Source organism: Solanum dulcamara, chromosome 6, assembly GCF_947179165.1.
Source record: "Solanum dulcamara chromosome 6, daSolDulc1.2, whole genome shotgun sequence".
In the NCBI taxonomy this organism is placed as follows: Eukaryota; Viridiplantae; Streptophyta; class Magnoliopsida; order Solanales; family Solanaceae; genus Solanum; species Solanum dulcamara.
In genome coordinates, this window is record NC_077242.1 from 5,408,741 (window position 1) to 5,424,909 (window position 16,169).

Genomic DNA, 16,169 nt, shown 5'->3' on the forward strand with positions numbered 1-16,169 from the left:
TGAATTTAGCCTCTTAACTTCATTGACTTAGCTAAGAATTGTTTATTATGTGGTATACATCATGATCTTATATAGTCTGGAGATGAGAATTTAATGTGCTGAGCATCATGTTTATGTAAATTATGAAAGAGTCGAACTGGCATTTTCTTCCGAAATGCATATACATGTTAGAACAGCTTCCCCGCCACCACCCACCCTCCCGAGACAAAACCCGTTACTTTCCATAGTATGGTTTTACTCTGGTAAATTGACGGAAACAGCAAAGTGCTTGACTGAGTACACTGATCTTCCTTCTGGTTTGTCAATTTACTCTAGAATAAGAATTTTGTAGTTTCCCATGTTTACAGTTAACTTGATCTCTTTTTGTCTAAACATGATAGTGGTGTAGTTCATGTAATAAATTATGGAGCTTGATGTAGTGCATTGCAAACTTAGAACCAAAAAAACGTGGATAGCGGAGTAGTTTATGTGATCATACGCAAGACTGGAATGTTTCCCTCTCTGCAGAAGTTTACTTTATCTTTTGGAGTTTTTAACTGGGGACCATAGTAGGAACATTGGAAAAGGTTAACAAAAGTGAATTAGGATTGAGTTTCAAGCTTTTCTTGTGGGCTACTGTTGAATTTCCTCCATTAGAGAAGGAAGATGTCTAATCATTAAAGGAATGCTTATTCTAAGAAGTCTATTATTTGAGATATGCTATGTAGTTTATGATTTTGCATTCACCTACTTGCTTTTAAGTTGATAAAGAAGCCTAATGCTTAGCATGTTGCATACTATATTCCCTAAACTACATATTAGCCTTACTTTCTGATTGAGTTTATATTTTTCAACATGATATCATAGGCCCTACTGTTTTTTCATGCTCCCTTGCAATCATTTTGTATCACAGGTCCTGCAAATTTATTATTTGAGTTAATGGTAAAAAACACACCTATTGTCGATTGGAAACAAATATTTGACCAATTCAGTATCGAGGTGTGTTTTAATACAAGAGAGTGATAGTTAGGTAAGTAAAGAGAACAATGGATAGTTGAGGTATGAAACTCGTAAAAAGGGGATAGTTTAGGTGTGTTTTTAACTATTAACTCTTATTATTTTGTTTTTTTACATAATTGGTGTTTATGTTGTGTAGAGAAATTTTCTGGTTTTTGATGGGAGTTTTGCATTTTGTTGTTGATCTTGTTCTGTATTAACCATATTATATTCACCCTGCAAGTTTCAGATCAAATCTGATGTAGCCAACTAAGATGAGCTATCTAAAGTAACTGTCAATTATGTCAAAGAACAGTTAAATCTGACACACATTAAACTATAGGCTTCAACTAAATCCATTTTCTTTTTAGCTATTCCAAATGAAGACCAATCTTACTTATATTCTAGCCCCAAGAGCTTTGGTCTAGTGGTAAAGAGCGTTACAAGTGATGTGTAGATTAGGCGTAGGTCAGGGGTATGAACCCTGCCGTCTGGTATTTAAGTGGATAAGAGTAGAAGGGCGGGCCATCTCATCGCTTACCCAAAAAAATGGTATTTTTATTCCAATTGTGCAGGAGCTTTTCATCTTCCATGATGAGACCAAGTGGTTTCTACAACATAATGTCTTCCTTCTGTTTCATTAACTTGAATATATGATATATCCCTCAGCAGCCATTTCAGTAGCACACCACCACCAAAGCTTTTTCCAGATTCTTGAAATCAACTAGTACATAGGACCTGGCACTAGCATGTGAAAACAACCAAAAGTTCTCACCTTTTTTTGCACCTTTTTCTGTTTCTTCAATCTTCTTTTAATGGTGTTTATAATTGTAGAGAAACGTGATTACTTCTCTTCTCAACCACTTCTTCAAAAGCATGACACCTAATACAAATCTTTAAAGGAAATAAAGAATATCTAATTTACATCATGATCACAAGCTTTTATGAGCTTAAAGAATGTCCCTTACATCCTTAGTGATCTTCACAGGTTCATTAATCTTGAGACACAATCATGATTAGTGAAACCCCACTTTCTAATTGCATAAATTATTTTCCCTTAAACATCTCTCCTTCAAATCAGACCTCAAAGGATGCAGAACCCTAAGGCAGCAGCAACAGCCAAGAAGCAGAAGCTTAAGGGATGCAGTGCCTTGTGTTGTAGCTGTAGGCTGAGTGTTTCGTCGTCTTCAGAAGAAGCTGAAAGCTCCAGTTCTGGTAGATATCCGACTATTTCGAGTCTAACACATGCTATGGTGCAAGAGAGGTTAGACAAGATGATTAGAGAAAGAGAAGAGGAGAAAAACGAAGAGATGAGAAGGAGGAGGAGGAGGGCGGAGCGAGATGAGAAGACAAAGTTTATAGTGATGATAGCTATGGAGAAGTCATCTTACGATCCAAGAGAGGATTTTAGGGAGTCAATTGAACAGATGATAATTGCAAATAGGATTTGTGATCCTAAAGATTTAAGGCGGCTTTTGAATTATTATGTTTCTATGAATGCTGAGGAATATCGTGGTGTTATACTTGAAGTGTTCCATCAAGTTTGCACCACTTTCTTCTTATCATGTAAACAACCTTCATCTCATCAAGTATAATATTTCTTTCAATTCAAAGTTCATTCACCGGTCACTATATGTATCCCCCCCCCCCTAAACCAAGGGGACAAATAGCGCGGGATCTTATTAGCTCTGTTAGTTAACTGTCTGAACTTTCACTTTGTTGGTGACAATTCAATTATCCACCTTGTCATCCCCATCCACATTTCTCCTTTCCCCATCAAGTAATTTATAAGAATGGTCTTGGAGGTGAGTGATGTTGAACCTTTGACCTTGTTTGCCCTTTGGTCAAAACTTCAAGTTTAACAATTTTTAACTTTTGACCTTTAAGTATAACGTTTGCTAATGAACAAACGGGGATAAAAGTTCAAGACAATCCATTTCCAAGGTCATTTGGTTTTAATTTTTGGATTTTGGCACCTCATTTAAGTCAAAGTCACAATGCATAAGTTTTTACAAGTTTAGCTACTTCAAAATCAACTTCCAACGTAATCTTTAAGCATTGTTTATCTAGAAAATACTTGTCATTTACGTTTTCATTTGCTTCGTTGGTAGCTAGTATCTTAGATATTTTCAGAACTCACATTAAATGAGCAATTTGGGCTGAATTTGAACAGGACAATCAATAAATGAGTCCTTTACACAACATGCCTAAAATTAGTTAAGCTGAGTCAAGACGGAAAACAATTTGAATTAGGTGAGTCATAATATATTGGGTTGCATTCCATGCCAAATATGAAACAACTCACTCACCAAAGACAAAAAAAGGGCAGCCCGGTGGGTCACTCACCAAAGACAATTAATAAAAAATGTTTAAACAATACCAATTCATTACCACAAATGGAAACTAAGTAGGTATTCATAACGTCTCTCGTAATACTAGATTGCTGGTTCTACCATGATTGCCACAAAAAAAGAAAAAAGATTTGAGTTCATCTGATAGCCAAAAATGAGAACTAACACATCCTCATACTGTCATACACAAACTAATAGAAACTCACCGAAACTTTCATCTAGGAGTGATAAAGATATCAGTCTACAAAATCCATAAACTTGGCTAAGCTGGCTCTCAGCTTATCACTGAATGTTTGAGGACTTGTTAAGGATAACACCTTCATATTTGACCTGGAACCACTTCATTGCATCATCCTTTGTGACTCTGTGCTGGATCCCGACGCGAGACTTGCACCTACGGCGACGAGCAACACGGTATCCAGGACGCTCCAAGACAACATAGAAATCCATACCATAAATACCAGTTGAAGGGTCATATCTGTAAAAGAGAGAAGAAAAAAACAAAATGACAACCTCGAAACGAAAAAGATAACAGTTTATATACGTATACCAGAGATTCATAACCTACCTAGTTAAATACAGTAAGATGCAGCAACCATAGGAAGCAATAGAACAGTTATTTGAGAGAACAATACTTAAAATCATTTCCTTAAATTACGCGTACGAAGTTTTGTGCAGTTCTAACAAAAATTTTAACATAGTTTTCTTGTTATGCATTCAAAAAGGTGGATCAGTAATAGACCACCACCTAGGCAAAATAGAGCTAGCCAGCTAATTATATAGACCGTGAAAGCTAAGCACAAAAGATACTAGATGACATCTTACTTAATTCCAAGATCAATGTGCTCCTGAATACCAAACCCAAAGCAGCCGGTTTCACTGAAGTTCCTTCTCAACAACTCATATTCCTTAACTTTCAATCCACTCTCAAGTAGCTGCATCGCTTTCTCACCTCTGACAGTCACGTAACAAGCTATCTTTTCATTACGTCTGATACCAAAGGACCGCACAGTATATCTTGCTGTTATTGAGAACCACAAGGATATGAGAAACTAAATAATGTCTTCAGACAGGACAACTGAGATAATTACAAAGTTAATTAAATAAATGTCCACAAGCAAATCATTGGGAAATTCATTCACCAGCAATATTCCTCATATCAATGTATGAACAAAAGCAGGACGCAAGTTAGCTAACCATAACTCGTGAATAACATGGTTATCAAATTTTAACAAACTCAAATCGTGAGTACAATTACAAGAACCTGCACAACCAACACAGCTAGTTGCTTGAGGTTTTAGTTCATCACAAAAGAAAAGTCTTTATATAGTAGAGTTACTCCCCATAACTTCACATTTAAACTGTGCTTAGTCAATCAATAAACGACACCTTAATCCCAAAACTAATTCCTTAATTTGAGTCAGCTATATGAGCCTTCTATATTGATCTGTCACTTACTGTTCAGTGCTGAACTTAAAATGTAACTGATAAAAACTAAGCCAGATTTTAACAAAGTCTGCCAGACCAGCAATATTGTTAACCAATTATCACAAACAAGCAGCTTATACACGTGTTACTTCATGCATCATACAATTGATCAGTGTGGATATCTAATATTTATTACCAAGAGTCGACAGTGTCCTCTTTGGATGGTTGTTACCTATTGTATTGTATTGTTAGTTTAAATACAATGTTTGTTTGATTGTTAATTAAATTTTATTGCATAGTATCCTTAAATCCATACTCATGTAACAACAAAAAGTCTCATTTTATGTAACGATTTGGTGGGATCAAGTCATTACCTTTCTCTACCCGTAGCCTACTTCTATAGTAGGTTTGTTCTTCAAATTGTGCTAATGTGTGACATTATATAATGATGCAATCTATACAAACATTGTATTCATCAAAACAATATAATACATTACAATACATTATGAAATAATATGTAACAACCACAAACAAAGAATTAAAATGCATAGAAGCTTCGAAAAATTTACCCTTGGAGAAAACAGGTGATTGGCCGCTGAGTTGCTCCAAGACCTTTAAGCAATTTATAAGAAAAACGGAAGCACACCCAATGTTAGTTCCACATGAAAATAACGGAAAATAACAAATTGATGAGATTTTGTGAAAAAAAGGTGTTACCTTTGCTGCTCTGGTGAGTCGATCTCCACTCTCACCGACGGAGATGTTGAGTACAAGCTTCTGTACCTTGATGTCCCTCATGGGGTTGCTCAATTTCTTCTCTGAAGCCTGCTCTCATTATAACACAACAACAAAATATTTAGATGTCATTGAGGTGTACATAGGAGAATAAGAAAATACTGACGGAATGGAAATTGCAGAGAGATACCATTGCTGGACGAAATTGCAGCAGCAGGGAGAGTTGTAAGGGTACTGAAGAAGATGAAAAACCCTAATACTATCTAACTTTTACAAATGACGTACGATTATGGGCCGTAGTTGGGTCGGTTTTCGGCCATTTGTTCACTTTTATAGCAAAACAACATACCTAGTACAATTTGCTCATTTGCACTTTTGGTCATAACCAATAATACTCCAATTTTTTTGAAAAAAGACCAAATAATTACATATTATTTTACTAATTAATAATTTTATACTAAATTTAAAATTAAATACATAAAACAAAGATATTAGATACATGTATTTTTGATATTCGAATACATTTTAAAATATAAATACACAAGAAAAGTGGTGAGTTGGGGATGAGAGAGGCGAGCAAGAGAGGTACAACAGGAGAGAGGTGAGAGAGATGAGAGAGGCGAGCAAGAGAGTCAGTGTATTTTAAATATATGTGAATCACACTAGATACATGTATATAGGATACTAGATACATAGGAAGAGAGGCGAACAAAATCATTATTGTATCTTAAATACATGCAAATCACGCTTGGATATAGTATATCTTAAACAAATTACACTTAATTTAATCCGTATATTTTCGTGATACATGTATGTAAATGTGCTAGATACATGTATCCGGCGAAATAACTGACAGAGAAGGTAATTTCAGTAACTAAAGTAAAGACATGTAAATTGTACCATAAATTAGTGGGATTTGTGTTAAAATGATTAAAAGAGAAAATTACATGTGTTTTAGTTTGGTAAAGAGAAAGCACGAAGAGAGCCCAATAGACAATAATTCGGCCCAGCCCAATGGTGAAAAATGCTTACCATCATTACCCGAATTCAGAAACGGAAACCCACTGGTAATCCGTCGTTTTGAAGTTTTCCGGTAGTTTTGCTACCGGCAATAGTATTCTCTCTCTCTCTCTATATATATATATCCAAGGTGATTACTTTTTATCCCAGCTATGGATGATTGATTTCTCTGAAGGTTAATGTTAGATTGTTGCTCAAATCTTTTCCCTTTTTTTTTCTCTCTTTTGAAATTACTAGATTTCATTTTCCTTCAAATCATTGAAGAATTGTATTGTTTCTGCTAATTGGATATCCTTCAATGGATGTAAATTCATTCTTGTTTGTTTTGTCACTCGCTTTGTACAAAACGGCCAATGGTTGAAAGGCTCTTTTTGATTATTACTTGGATTAGCTAATAATAGCAATGCAAGTTGTCATTCTTGTCCAAATATAAGAAAAATCCCATCTTTGGAATTCACCAATTTTTGATTTTCTTAAAAGTAATTTGGCACTGTTCAAGGAAAAAGAAGATTATTTGACCCTGTTTGCACCTTTCTGCTACGCGAATCGGCAAGGAAGTGAATGCAATTGAGAAAAAGAAAGCACCCTACTTGTGGTTTACTTGGAGCAGCACCAATTTGGTGTTGTAAGTGGTTTAGTATAAAGGATGATTGATTCATAATTATTCTTGCTTCTTGCTGCTGTTGCATTATGTGAGGTTTTCTTTTAGTTCTGTGCCAAAAGATGATTTTCGTGTTTTGTATTTTTTTGATGGATTTTGAGAACTTATTAAACTCGTAAGAATTGACCGAGAAGAGTAGACGGGGGCTGCCTTACATACAATGATTTTATATTGCACTGTGGCATTTGAAGTTTTGAAGTGAAAAATGCTACTCTTTTGTACTTCCAAAAGAAAGAGTTGATATCTGAAAAGGATTTGTCTGATATTTTGTTCAAAAATGATTCAGGTCAGGTCTTAACTCCTGGATTAGATGTGGAGTATCAAAGGTAGACTTTCAACAAGGTTAATGAATATTTGCGTAGCATCTCTTTGTAAAGCCAAACAATTGGAGAAAGCTGAGGCTGTAATAGTTGATGGCATAAGAATTGGAGTACAACCAGATGTGGTCACTTATAATACACTGATTACTGCATATTGCTGCTTTGTTGGCATTGATGCAGGTTATTCCATCCTTTATAGGATGAAAGAGGCTGGAATTAATCCTGATGCTATTACATATAACTCTTTAATAGCTGGAGCTACCAGATATTGCATGCTATCTCGATGTCTCGATCTGTTTGAAGAAATGCTTGAGATGAGTATTCTTCCTGATATTTGGAGTTACAATACATTAATGCATTGCTACTTTAAATTGAGAAAGCCAGATGAGGCTTACAGGGTGTTTCAGGAAATTCTTTTGAAAGATATTTCTGTTCATCCAGCAACATTCAATATATTAATTAATGGTCTTTGTATGAATGGATATACAGAGAATGCCTTAATGTTATTTAGGAGTATAAAACGTCATGGATTTATTCCTCAGTTAGCAACTTACAACATTCTTATTCATGGGCTGTGCAAGTCAGGACGGGGAAAAGCTGCAAGAGAATTTCTCAGCGAGTTGGTAGAATCAGGTCATTCCCCCAATGCCATCACTTATACGACAGTAATGAAATGCTTCTTCAGATGTAGACAATATGAAGAAGGCCTTAAGATCTTTGCAGAGATGAGAAGGAAAGGATATACATATGATGCCTTTGCTCACTGTACAGTTGCAAGTATGTTACTTAGAACTGGGAAGATGAATGAGGCCAAAGAGTACCTGGGCTATATAATTACAAATGGTTTTGACCTTGATATGGTGTCTTTTAATACCATTGTTAATCTATATTGTAAGGAAGGACAGCTGGATAATGCTTATAAGTTGTTATACGAGGCAGAAAAAAAAGGGTTGGAGTATGACAAATACACCCACACTATCTTGATTGATGGCTTGTGCAGGGCTGGAAAGTTCAGAGAGGCCCAGCAACATTTGGACTATATGAGTATGATGGGTTTTGATTCTAACTTGGTTGCTTTGAATTCTTTTATTAACGGGTTGTGTAAAGCTGGTCACCTTGAACATGCTTTACGGATGTTTGAATCAATGGATGCCAAAGATTCTATTACTTACTCCACTATGGTGCATAGTCTTTGCAATGCCAGGAGATTTCGTGCAGCATCTAAGCTATTACTTTCGTGTATAAGAGGTGGGATGAGAATTCTTAAATCAGATAAACGTGGTGTGATTGATGGCCTTCGTTCTTTTGGATATTCGCAAGAAGCAAGAAAGGTCCAGTCTAAAATTCGATTGGCTAAGATACTGCATAATTAATTAGGGATGATGTTCAACTTTGCCACTCAAGTGTTCACCTTGTTTAATTGCCTAAGGTTTTGCATTATAACACTTTATGGAAGCTTTAAAACCTCAGGGATTATGCACGTGAGAATACGACCTACATTAACCAATTTTAAGTCAAGTACTCAATCCTCTTGTTAGAGGCAAACACATGACACTTCTGTCAAGAGGTCGTGGATTCTATACCTTTCCTCATACGAAAGATAATGATGACATGCTGTTGAAACTGTGAAGAGTTATTACAACAACAACAACATATACCCAGTGGGGTCTGGGGAGGGTGGAGCGTAACATACCTTACCCCTGCCTCATGGAGGTAGAAAGGCTGTTTTCCAAAAGATCCTCGGCACAACTGCACAAGAGTTATTATGCGGAAGTAAATGCATGCTTTATTACAGATGCTAAACAATTAGGTGGGCCAAAACTGTAAGTCATTTATACTTCCAGATAATCTCTGTCCACTTATTCTTTTGAAATGTTTAGTATTGAATTCCACAGCTAGATAGTAGAGTACAATCAGTTTAATTAAGGACTGCTCTTTTCTGCAGCATGTCATTCTGGGCTCTGAATCTGAAATCATTAAGCTGTCGTGTTTGGCTGAAGGTAAATCAAAGGTGAGGATTGTACTCCTCTTTTTCCCTGAGTAGGTAGAAATAAAGTGTTCTTACATATTTGAGCCCGATTTATCTTTTCTGCTATTTGAAGTTGTTTAAGATGTGTTGACTATAGCCAGTTCCTTTTTTGGGACCTTTTAAATGACCACAACTATTGGCTGCTATCAAATTTATTGATAATTGATGTTGTGGTATTCCTATGATCATTTGCAGACTTTAATGCGGTTGCGCAATGGATTACTACTTGGATAGAAGTTTTCCTATTGAAGTTTGAAGTTGTAATTTCCCTACATCTTCATTTTTCGAATTGATCTTCATAGTGGTTTCAGTTATGATTTTTTTTCCTTGTCTCTCCTTCTCTATGACAGGAGATTGAGCAATTTCAAACATTTGGGGCAAGTAAGATAGCTTCTAAAGCTTCTTCTGTCAAATGCCATGACCTTAGTATGGTGAGTTTAAATTTCTATTTTCTTTCTCCTTCACTTAGTTGAGCTTTCCTTGGTAGGAAAAGAAAGGAAATTTATTTCTCTCAAATTTTGTTACATTATAGTAATTCTCCTTGACAGCTGAGATTTTTGTAAATTTTCTCGGTAAGATAGCACTTTGCTATTTTGATTTGAGAAGCTTTTACACCTTGGAGCAAGGCAGTGTACAAGTATAAGTTACAAATGATTTCCTTATCAGGAGAAGGAGATAGCAGCAAAATACTGTTAAAGGGTCAGGTGTAGTTTCCGGCTCCTTTTTATTGCATGTCCTTTCCAAGGCAATGACTTAGTTTAGTAATTTTACATCAAAGATTTTACATCCACTTACTGTGTAAGCTGATTCTTACATATAACTTTGTCCTTATATCTGCAAGAATGACAGTATTTGAGATTGAAAAGATTCAATAACACCAGGAAAGCCCAAGGCAAAAGAAAAAGGAGTAGTCGGTAGGATCCACTTTGTTCACATTCAGTAGCAGCTTGCCGGTGTCCTTTCAGGCCAGTAACTCCTGCAATAGGCAGCTAGGTTACGTGTTACTTATTTTATGGTTATCCTGTCCTAATTGAAGGTGAGTGGAAAGTTTATGCTGATATGCCTTTTAAAAGCGTAGTATTACTTAATGGAACATTAAGGGATAAAAGCAATAAAAAGAATTTCCCGTCTTCTTTGGCTAATTGCATCACTCTAAACTTGATATACTGGAGAAAGCTGTCACTGGCTTAACTAAATGCAATATCCTTCTTTCTTTCAACTACCTTTTACCTTCTTGATGTTCAGTGTATGCTCGCACACTTTTTGGCATTCTCTGGTAAATACAAGTATAAAAAAGTCTTTGGAAGAACACCTATCTGTGGTTCTTTATATGCCCCACATTTTAGGGTTTTCAGTCGTTTTCAAGTGGTTGTGTACTGCCAATTATTAAACGAAAGGCCTAAACATTTGTTAATTAGCTAATATTTCCATGTTTATTTTCTTTGTTCTGTTTCACTTCTATGATCCCTTACCTCTTTTTTTAGAAAGGTCCATGATCCTTTACCTCATACGCGGCCTTTTTCAATAAATGGCTCACATTGTGTCAAGCTGAGTAGGCTTCTGAAGTCCTTAAACACTTCCTCTCGTTGTCTATATGAAATCGTGGATCTTAGTTTCAACTATTCACTGTTTGTGATTCTATTCCTGCTATTTCCCTCTGCTTGTCTTTGGGTTTAGTTAACCTTATGTGGCTTTTCTTTTGAGACACTTGGACTAGATTCTTAGTATAAACTGTCTGTGTTTAGATTACAAGATGAGATGGCATAAGGAGACATAAGATCGACTCATCTTCTTGTCCTTTCTTTAGTGGTGAGATGAGGAATAATCAAGCTGATGCATCATCTCATATTGTCTTTGGATGCAGAATGATGTTAGGATGAGCCATTCTAAGACCATTTTTTATATCCCAATGGAGGGGATTATTGGAATTTATCATAGAGAAATTCATCCGAGGATGACTTAGCGGAGATGCCTCATCCTATCAGGCACAAATCAAACATGCACTTTGAGGCGGCAATTCATAAACTGAGAACTTTGTGCTCTTTTAGGTAGTCTCTGTAAAAATGTGTTCCATTGCTTCTGAGTTAAATTAATTGCCGCTTATCATGCTTTTGCCATTTCTAACAGCACTCCTCTGAAGCCAAGGGAAATCAAAGAGCTGTCAATGATATCAACAATTCAATCTCCAGCTAGAGCAAGACGTGAACTTCACTGTCGAAAATCTCAAGTTGCTTACAAGACAGGCTCAACCAAACTTCAGACCACAAATAGATCTTTTAATTACAAAATCATATTACATTTTCTTTTTCTTTTTAAAAAATAAAAAAATAATCATAATCTCTCTTTTTTTATGTAGCGTTGGTGTCATTGTTTTTTAGATGCAAAGGGCTGTTCTATGATAGCACTTCAACTTCCATGATATACTGCTTAGTTTTTTCCCTGGTTTAGCCTTGTCATTACTTCTAGATGAAAAAGGTCATTCTCCCCTTGCACTGTGACGATACTCATAACGTGTGCACCATATTCTTTATATAAATTATGCACTTCATATGTATGAATTGTTGTGGAAGGTTCATCAAGTTGGCTGTGTCGAAAAAACCTGGAAGCCAAATGATTTCCACCCATAATATATCGATGAAAATGCTATATGGTAACCAAGTACTAGAAAATGAGCACATTATGAGAAATGACTTTGTCATACCAAACACACCCGTGAAACATTTCCTTTGGTATGGCGAAAGGAGTATAATTGAGTAAGAGTAATAGCCTAGCAGTACTGTTATATGTATTAGCCCATGAACAGAGAAATTTGAGTGTGTATTTTGTTAAGGCAAATTAAGTCGGAAGAACCATGGGAGAGTAAAGGCAATGACAAAGCAAGCAAGCAGGAAATTACAGCAGGATTGTTGACATCTCCATCTACAATCATCGTGTGTTGCAGAGGAATTGGTTAGATATGAACTTCTTCTGGCTTCTTCTGCCCTTTGGTTCCATTCTATCACCATTATTCTGTTCTGCCTTTCTGCTAATGTTCTTGTTTCCACATTTTTTGCTGTTTTCCCACATATTTCACATGATCTGCAAAATCACAAGATATGCTATAAACGATGCTCTTACTTTCCTGACTCATTATGAATACACTAAATTCTATGGTTGGTTATATGAAATTTTCATTGTTCATGTCGCTTCATTTAAACGCTGTAGATCTCATTGGATCTTTTCGCTATAGTAGAAGGTTCAAAGCTAGAACTCTAGGCCAACCTCTTTCCCAGGGATGTACCCCACTTCCCGGTATAGCTTCTCTAACTGTATTTACAGCTTTCCAGATCTAGAGAAGGCGGAATTGGATAATTTCTGCCCTCTTAGACACATGGTTCTAAAGTTTCAATCTCAGAGTGATACTAAAGATTAGGCAGAAGAAGAACTAGAACTAGAATCCGAATCCTTCGCCCTTTCCTCATAGCCGTTTTTTAGCCAACTTATAAGTTCCTCTCGGTCTCTCTTTGGATGATGAGCTCAACTCTACTGGACGTAAGTGTAATTGTGTGTCAATTTTGTATTAAGGATGAAGAAGCTGTGGGTTCAGTGAATAGAACAAGGGGTAGTCGGGTAAATAGTTTGTGACGTGGGTCCAATAAGGATAAATAGTTTAGGTTGAGTTTAATTTGTGTAGTTTATTTCGACAAAGAAACAAGAGGATAATAGAATGTTATACCTGTTGCCTCTCTGATTGAACCATGCTTCAGCACAATGGCGATGACAAACACCAAGCTCTGCTTTACAATCACAACCAAGCTGCAAAATTTCCATGGACTCATCATTCAAATGACATATTCGACATACTTTTTCTGTTCCTTGATTTTCATCACTACTCTCTGATTTGTTATCAATATCTACTACAACTTCAGCACCTTTCTCTTCTTTTTCTCCACATTTAGTATCTAAATTGTCGCTCTCCTTAACTTCTCCCTGTGTTTGTTGATCAGCTTGGTTAATTTCTGGATTATTGGAACTGTTTGAAAGCTCCTCTGTTTTCGAGTTTTCAGTGGTTGCTGCAAAATCCTGCATAATTTGCTAATGACCCTCTTAGGATTAACGGGTTTGTTTAGTGCAAAACTCAATTTTTGAAGGAAATAAAGGAAGGAACAGAGAATAAATAAAATGAATGGAAAAAGCATATCTTCTTTACAAAATGACGAACATGCTTTGCTTCAAGTCGTTCTTTAGTATGCAGGAAGCTTTATTTCAGTGGAGATTTTGCATAAATAGTTAGTATGTCTGGCCAAACTTTTAAAATCTGTATTTTTAAAATATATTTTTGAGATACAAATTGTATTTGACTTGTCAAAAATAGAGCAACAACTCGTATTTGATCAGGATTTTAGAAGTTTCGTCAAATAAGCTAATAAAAAGTTCAACCATAGACTGAATTGGTGAATTTGTAGGAAAAGTAAAACTAATATGATTTTAAATTGGAAGAAGCAAGAAAGAACCTGAATAAAATTTACAAATAAATATTTTTAAGCATATGAAATTTCATAAATCAATATATTTTTCCTTTTAAAAAAAAACATATAGTGAATGATATTTCTAAAAGAATGTGAGTATACTTTGAGTTGAGAGGAGGAAATCTAGGAGTTCATTTTGTTAAGGAATAATTTTAATTTCTACGGAAAAAAACGTGGTAGAAAGAAAAATTAATCAGAATTTTGAACGAAGATACCTAAACCAATTTCAAGTCACATGTGAATAAGTAACATACGATTCTTACTAATTGGGAAATCTTTATTTTCAATTAAGTAATGAAGACAATGAGTATATAAATTTAAAACACAGATAAATTTGATACATACCTTTTTGAAACTAAAAAAAGGAGTCCGGAGTCAAAGAGTAACTGTTTTTTACAAAAATTTTAAAACAGCGATTGATTTTACAAAATTTTCAAAAGGTAAAAATGTACCCCTGCTGTGTGACTTTTCCTTCTTTGTCAGTTGACGGACGTCGTCAACCATTAAAGGAAGTCACGTGGCAGGAGCATCACAGCCTGCGACTTACCTTTAAGTTGTGGGTCTCTGTGCCTCTTCCCAACCCCCACACCATCCCCAACCTCCACCCCCAGCCCAAATCCCTTTTTATAAATTAGGTGTTACATTTTTTATAAATTTGTATAATTATGTTTTAGCTTATACGAGGTTTTTTTTTTTCAAAATATGAAGGTTGCTATTGATTTTTTATTCTTGAATTGCTTAAAGTTCTAATCTTTTTAAACTTTTTTTTCTTGTTAAGAGTCTAATTTGAGTTGTTTTTTTTAAAAAAAAAGGTATAATACATAAATATGACCCTTAACTTGACTTCAACTAGCAATTATAACATCTAACTTTGCTTGTGCACAGGTAGACACTTTAACTATCCAAAACTTGAACAAATAGACATATTTGTCCTACATGGCCGTTTTGTGTCATGTGTGGCATCTTACGTGTATTGTGCCACGTAGGACACGTGTGTCTACTTGTTTGGGCATAAATGTGAAATGAGGTCAAGTTAAAAGGCATATTTATGTATTATGCCTTTTTTAAAAAAAATATATATCAAAGGAACTTTTTTCATTTTTTTTTAGTTTCTCTTATAAATTCTAAATAAAATAAAGTTTAAATTTCAAGTAGACATTTGATATTTTAAACCATTATGTTTAACACCTTTGTAATTAAGTAATCTTGTATGTCTATTTTACAATTTGAATAGAGAAAAATGAAATTTATAAAAAGCTTTTGCAACTTTTTAAAAATAAAATTCATACAAAAAATAAATCTTCCCGACTTTCTAACTTAATATACTCATATAGTTTTGAATAATATACTCATTTTAGTAGAAAGTTGGGAAGATTTATTTTACAACTAAAAAAGCACCCACAAAATTGGATTTTTCTCTTGCTGCAATTTTTCTGTATAATTAGACCCCCTTTTTTGAAGCACTTTTATTAGGTTTGGGACATTTTGACCTTTTTCCGTTTGTACAATTGAATTTGACACCTTTAATTTTCTAATTCATTATAAATTAAATTAAGAATAAAATAATACTTATTATTTCATCAGAATCAAAATTTTATTAGGAAATTCAAAGTATAATCAAGTAAATATATATATAAAAAAAGACAAGAGAATTCCTATCTTTTTTTATATATATATAATTTGTCAGCGATGAAAATTTAGATAAACCTCTTGCATTCCGTTAAGGCCTTTAACTCGGGGATCACAACCTTTCGTTATAATCAAGAGCTTGACAACGTTATGCGTGGGTTGTATTCTGTCCTTTCAATTCCTTATTGATAAGATGCAATTGCCAATTAACTGATTAGGAATAATATTTTATTAATTCATCTACCTTTTAGGGGTCATGATAATTTTTGAACTTATGCTTTATGAAGAACAAAATTGACTCTTTTTTTTAAAAGAAAAAATATATTATCTTCAAAATATTAGCCTGACATGCAACAAATTCTATTGGCAGTCTAATTTTGTTTTATTGGCCTAAGTAGCAAAACATTAGCAGTCAAATAAGTTTTTCCATTATGAATTTAATTCAAATACTTTTGAATGCATAATTTTTCTTCATATAATTTTAATATTTCAAAAAAGATTAATGTCGGTAAA

General features: G+C 34.8%; 4 protein-coding genes across 14 annotated transcripts; 2 read left to right on the top strand and 2 right to left on the bottom strand.

Moving 5' to 3' along the window:
* The first annotated feature begins 336 nt into the window (after nucleotides 1-336).
* On the top strand, nucleotides 337-2,588 carry LOC129892340 (probable transcription repressor OFP9). Its single transcript, XM_055967916.1, has one exon. The coding sequence runs from the start codon at nucleotides 2,067-2,069 to the stop codon at nucleotides 2,568-2,570; it is 504 nt and encodes a 167-aa protein (XP_055823891.1). The 5' UTR covers nucleotides 337-2,066; the 3' UTR covers nucleotides 2,571-2,588.
* Nucleotides 2,589-3,330: 742 nt separating this feature from the next.
* LOC129892647 (60S ribosomal protein L11-1) lies at nucleotides 3,331-5,800 on the bottom strand. The gene is made up of 5 exons (XM_055968233.1): nucleotides 5,680-5,800; nucleotides 5,472-5,579; nucleotides 5,324-5,366; nucleotides 4,152-4,347; nucleotides 3,331-3,804 (listed from the first exon to the last, which is right to left on the bottom strand). The coding sequence occupies exons 1-5, from the start codon at nucleotides 5,680-5,682 to the stop codon at nucleotides 3,609-3,611; spliced, it is 546 nt and encodes a 181-aa protein (XP_055824208.1). The 5' UTR covers nucleotides 5,683-5,800; the 3' UTR covers nucleotides 3,331-3,608.
* Nucleotides 5,801-6,496: 696 nt separating this feature from the next.
* LOC129892038 (putative pentatricopeptide repeat-containing protein At4g17915) lies at nucleotides 6,497-11,978 on the top strand. Of its 11 annotated transcripts, none has more exons than XM_055967565.1 (9): nucleotides 6,497-6,684; nucleotides 7,457-9,313; nucleotides 9,436-9,501; nucleotides 9,715-9,779; nucleotides 9,870-9,950; nucleotides 10,068-10,223; nucleotides 10,361-10,555; nucleotides 11,384-11,567; nucleotides 11,647-11,978. In XM_055967565.1, exon 2 carries the CDS (start codon nucleotides 7,481-7,483, stop codon nucleotides 8,861-8,863), a length of 1,383 nt encoding a protein of 460 aa, XP_055823540.1. In that variant the 5' UTR covers nucleotides 6,497-6,684; nucleotides 7,457-7,480; the 3' UTR covers nucleotides 8,864-9,313; nucleotides 9,436-9,501; nucleotides 9,715-9,779; nucleotides 9,870-9,950; nucleotides 10,068-10,223; nucleotides 10,361-10,555; nucleotides 11,384-11,567; nucleotides 11,647-11,978. The 11 variants fall into 11 exon arrangements, with proteins under 11 accessions (XP_055823540.1, XP_055823538.1, XP_055823539.1 ...); XM_055967563.1 differs by having other exon boundaries at nucleotides 6,498-6,639; XM_055967564.1 differs by having other exon boundaries at nucleotides 6,498-6,639; nucleotides 10,369-10,555.
* A 138-nt stretch (nucleotides 11,979-12,116) lies between these two features.
* LOC129892041 (uncharacterized) lies at nucleotides 12,117-13,704 on the bottom strand. Its single transcript, XM_055967575.1, has 2 exons — nucleotides 13,235-13,704; nucleotides 12,117-12,597 (listed from the first exon to the last, which is right to left on the bottom strand). Exons 1-2 carry the CDS (start codon nucleotides 13,585-13,587, stop codon nucleotides 12,345-12,347), a joined length of 606 nt encoding a protein of 201 aa, XP_055823550.1. The 5' UTR covers nucleotides 13,588-13,704; the 3' UTR covers nucleotides 12,117-12,344.
* Nucleotides 13,705-16,169: the final 2,465 nt, after the last annotated feature.